This window comes from Hordeum vulgare, chromosome 5H (assembly GCF_904849725.1).
Source record: "Hordeum vulgare subsp. vulgare chromosome 5H, MorexV3_pseudomolecules_assembly, whole genome shotgun sequence".
NCBI lineage: Eukaryota > Viridiplantae > Streptophyta > Magnoliopsida > Poales > Poaceae > Hordeum > Hordeum vulgare.
The window spans coordinates 565,337,347-565,341,615 of NC_058522.1; the positions used below are offsets into that span (position 1 = coordinate 565,337,347).

General features: G+C 51.6%; 1 protein-coding gene across 1 annotated transcript; it reads left to right on the forward strand.

Annotated features, from left to right (window-relative positions):
• Nucleotides 1–510: 510 nt before the first annotated feature.
• LOC123399274 (protein NRT1/ PTR FAMILY 5.7-like) lies at nucleotides 511–2,816 on the forward strand. The gene is made up of 2 exons (XM_045093695.1): nucleotides 511–931; nucleotides 1,063–2,816. Exons 1-2 carry the CDS (start codon nucleotides 787–789, stop codon nucleotides 2,649–2,651), a joined length of 1,734 nt encoding a protein of 577 aa, XP_044949630.1. The 5' UTR covers nucleotides 511–786; the 3' UTR covers nucleotides 2,652–2,816.
• The last annotated feature ends 1,453 nt before the right edge of the window (nucleotides 2,817–4,269 follow it).

Consider the following 4,269-nt stretch of genomic DNA (forward strand, 5'->3'; position numbering starts at 1 on the left):
TCAATTTTCATGGTTTGTTTTTTTGAATTTAATACTTATATAGGGGGTGGAGCATCCGAGTGCTCCAAATCCTCTTCTACTTGACCTCTTCTGTAAAAAACAATGGTTCTTAGAAACTGGAATATCCATTCCCTAGACATTAGAATACCAGGGTTTTACATTAGTACCATAGTTTTACTAATATTGTGCAGTCAAACTAGTATGTAAGATAAAAGCTACAAAAACAGTTGTCTGTGGATGCGTATTTAATGCATATCATACGACGGAAAAGCTATTAAAATAGCTATATCTGCATCAAGATTACTACTGTATTTTTTGAAGAAGGATATCTACATCCTTAAGATACAGGCTAATTAAGATAGTGCAAGCTTCAAAGGAGGATATGTACATCCTTAAGATATCTACATCCTCAAAGGAGTTGTATCCGCACTAGGAGTAAGATATATGATGCATTTATACCTCGAGGTGTGATGTGAGTGAGACACACTTCTGAAAACAAATAAAAAAATCGCCAACAAATTCCTCAAATCGGTTCGTCCCCTCAAGAGCTTTGATAAAATCACAGAAACGAGGCCTCCTTTGGTGGATTCGATTCGCGCGCGTGCACACACAAACACACCTCAACAGCGACGTGGCCTTTCTTCTCCCAATTCCCCCTGCCTGCCCCCAGCGCGGCTATATAACCTGCCATCTTTTCCTCCCAGCCTCACACCAAGAACCACACATCAATCGACTAGAGTGAGTCCTTTTGGTTAGTTTGGACTTTGGAGAGAGCTTGATTTGGTGATGAGGAAGCAGCAGGGTTTAAGCGGCGGCGGCGCCGATGATGGGCAGTGGGACAAATGGGTGGACGACTCCTCCGTCAGCTACCGCGGCCGCGTGCCCCTCCGCACCGCCACCGGCTCGTGGAGGGCCGCCATGTTCATCATCCGTAAGCTTCCTCCCTCCTCAAACTGCCTGCCAGATCTATCTGTCTCTGTCCTTGTCTCTGTTCATCTGGTTGATAGCAGTGTGTGAAGTGTGAATGATCTTGACTTGTTGTTGTATATGTGGTTTTGGCAGTGATTGAGTTCAGCGAGCGGCTGAGCTACTTCGGCATCGCCACCAGCCTCATGATCTACCTCACCAAGGTGCTGCACCAGGACATGAAGGTCGCCGCCGTGAACGCCCAGTACTGGATGAGCGTCACCACCCTCATGCCGCTCCTCGGCGGATTCCTCGCCGACGCCTACCTCGGCCGCTTCCGCACCGTGCTCCTCTCCACCGTCGTTTACCTACTTGGCCTCGTCCTGCTCGCCCTGGCGCAGCTGGCGCCGGGACTGAGGCCGAGTGGCGCCTCGGTGCCGCGGGTCCACGAGACGCTCTTCTTCGTCGGGATCTACCTCGTGTCCGTCGGCACCGGCGGCCACAAGCCGGCGCTCGAGAGCTTCGGCGCCGACCAGTTCGACGACAACCACGCCGGGGAGCGGCTGCAGAAGATGTCCTACTTCAACTGGTGGAACTGCGCGCTCTGCTCCGGGGTGCTGCTTGGGGTCACCGTCGTCGTCTACATCCAGGAGCGGGTCGGATGGGGCGCCGCCACCGTGCTCCTCGCTGCCGTTATGGGCTGCTCCCTCGTCGTCTACCTCGCGGGGTGGCGGACCTACCGGTACAGGATGCCGCAGGGCAGCCCCCTCACGCCGCTGCTGAAGGTTGCCGTGGCCGCGGTCATGAAGCGGCGCCTTCAGCTGCCAGCCGACTCCGGCGAGCTGTACGAGGAGGACGACCACAAGAAGAAGCCGCTCTGTCACACCGACCAGCTCCGGTGTCTCGACAAGGCGGCAATCATGGAGCATGGCGACGCGGGGCTGCGCCGGACGTGGCTGCTGGCGACGGTGACGCATGTGGAGGAGACGAAGCTGGTGGTGTCGATGGTGCCCATCTGGGTGGCCACGCTCCCGTTCGGCATCGCGGCGGCGCAGGTGTCCACCTTCTTCATCAAGCAGGGCATGGCCATGGACCGCCATCTCGGCCCACACTTCGTGCTTCCGCCGGCGTCCATCTTCGCGCTGGCCGCCATCGCCATGATCGCCACCGTGGCGCTCTACGACAAGGTGCTCGAGCCGTGCCTGCGCCGCGCGACTGGGACGGAGCGCGGGCTCAGCGTCCTTCGTCGTATCGGCGTCGGCATGGGGGTCGCCGTGGTGGCCCTGGCCGTGGCCGCGGTTGTCGAGCGTCGCCGCCAGCACTCCACCGCCACCATGTCGGTGTTCTGGCTGGTGCCGCAGTTCGCGCTGATGGGCGTGGCCGACGGGTTCGCGCTGGTGGGCCTGCAGGAGTACTTCTACGACCAGGTGCCGGAGACGATGCGCAGCCTGGGCATCGGGCTGTACCTGAGCGTGATCGGCGCCGGGAGCTTCCTGAGCAGCCAGGTGATCGCGGCGGCGAGCCGCGTGAGCTCGCACGGCGGGCGGCAGGACGGGTGGTTCGGCAAGGACCTGAGCCGGAGCAGATTGGACCTCTTCTACTGGCTGCTCGCCGGCATCTCCGCCGCCAACCTGGGCTTCTACGTGCTCGTCGCCACCCGGTACTCGTACAAGGAGCAGACCGCGAAGGCCGGCAGGGTGGGCGCCGCAGGCGACGTCGAGTGCGCCATCGCCGGCGCTGCTTAATTTAAGCATGATGGATGCATGCCAATGGCATCATACACATATAGATCGTTCGTGATAATTAAGCTGTTGTGTGATGATTTAGTTCAGTTGATAAACATGTATGTTTGTTAGTAATCGATCGATGATCGTGTGGTTTGGACTTCAGTAAGAAATGGTTTCCGGACTGATCATCTTCTTGGACATATATATCCGGGCATCTGAAATCAGCAAAGACGCTCCCCTTGTCCCTCAGTAGATCATCGACGTGCTTACGAGATAAATCTATCCGCCGTACTTTATTCAAGGTGAACTCCTAAGTTGCATCCGTTTCTCAAACCATATTTCTAACCGATCCTTCAAAAGGCCATAAGAAATTCGGTTTTACTCCTTTATGACGCACTCAGTCCATCCCTTAAAAGTCGTAGTGAAATAATTGTTTTACTTCACCTTCCAATATCCCCTCAAATCTTTCTAAATTTACTCACTTTTGCCGCGGCCGATTAAATTTGGCGCATCTCCCCCTCGCACCTCCCATGCCGCCCTGTCTCCCGCCATCCCAGCCGCCATGCCCCGCGATACCACCGACGACTGTCCTGCCGGCCAGAATGAATAGCCCGCCCCCTCCATATATTTCATACTACCTCCATCCCAAAATAACTGTCTTAACTTTGTACTAGCTCTAATACAAAGTTATACTAAGCTTAAGACACTTATTTTGAGACGGAGGGAGTATATTTGCTGGTGTATCCTTCAAGCAGTTGGGTGCTGCCTGAGACATATATGGAAGAGCCCGATGCATCCACCTAGAAGTATAATGACACACAGGGATCTTCCTTACTATGTATTGAATTCATGCTCCTCATTCAAAAGTCCAAACTGGTGAAAAAAGGCGGGTAACATATTTCACCCCCCCCCCCCACCCCCACCCTTCGGTCTTGACTATTTTAGTCATGTCTTGAACTCAAGACCTCTTGACTCAGATACCATATTGAATTTATGCTTTAATTCCTTAAAAAGTCCAAACTGACGGATGAAGATGGATAATATATTTCAATACCTACAATGAAGACGACCACACCGGAAGAGAAGCAAGTCAACAATCTACAGAAAATATATGACATTAACTTAGAAGCCGTGTACGTACTGTTGGGGATATGGAAGGAAATAATTGTGTATCATGCCTTGAACTTTGTGTATGAACGACTGAAACCAAAGTTTTTCTTGTGTTGGAAACAAATACTTACATGGTTTTTTTGACATTACATGGAACCAAAGTGCTTGAACAAAATAAAAATTACAGAAAACTAATATTAGATTACGATAGTAGCAAATTATCTCACCGTCCAAATTAAATTTTTATTGCATTAGAAATATAATAAATGTTACATGTGGTACATTTTAAATTACGTCCAAACAAATTTGTAGTGCATAATCAGCTTATTGTACTAGTATCTGAAAAAAATGTTGAATAAACATTCTGAAAATAAGTTGATATACGAAGCATTATCAAATTATGTATTAAACAATTAAATCCATAGGAATTCTGTGACCTTGCGCGAGATCGAGTAGCTCCCGCTCGGTGTTTAACTATTCATGGGACAGGCCTCCTTCGGCCCAGTCGGACTCGTCCCGCGCCGAG

What these genes read in the sequence shown, in the direction of transcription:
- LOC123399274 (XM_045093695.1), top strand. Translation starts at nt 787, where the DNA reads ATGAGGAAGCAGCAGGGTTTAAGCGGCGGCGGCGCCGATGATGGGCAG. An exon ending in GGCCGCCATGTTCATCATCC is followed by an intron (nt 932 to 1,062) that starts GTAAGCTTCCTC and finishes TGGTTTTGGCAG; the next exon opens with TGATTGAGTTCAGCGAGCGG.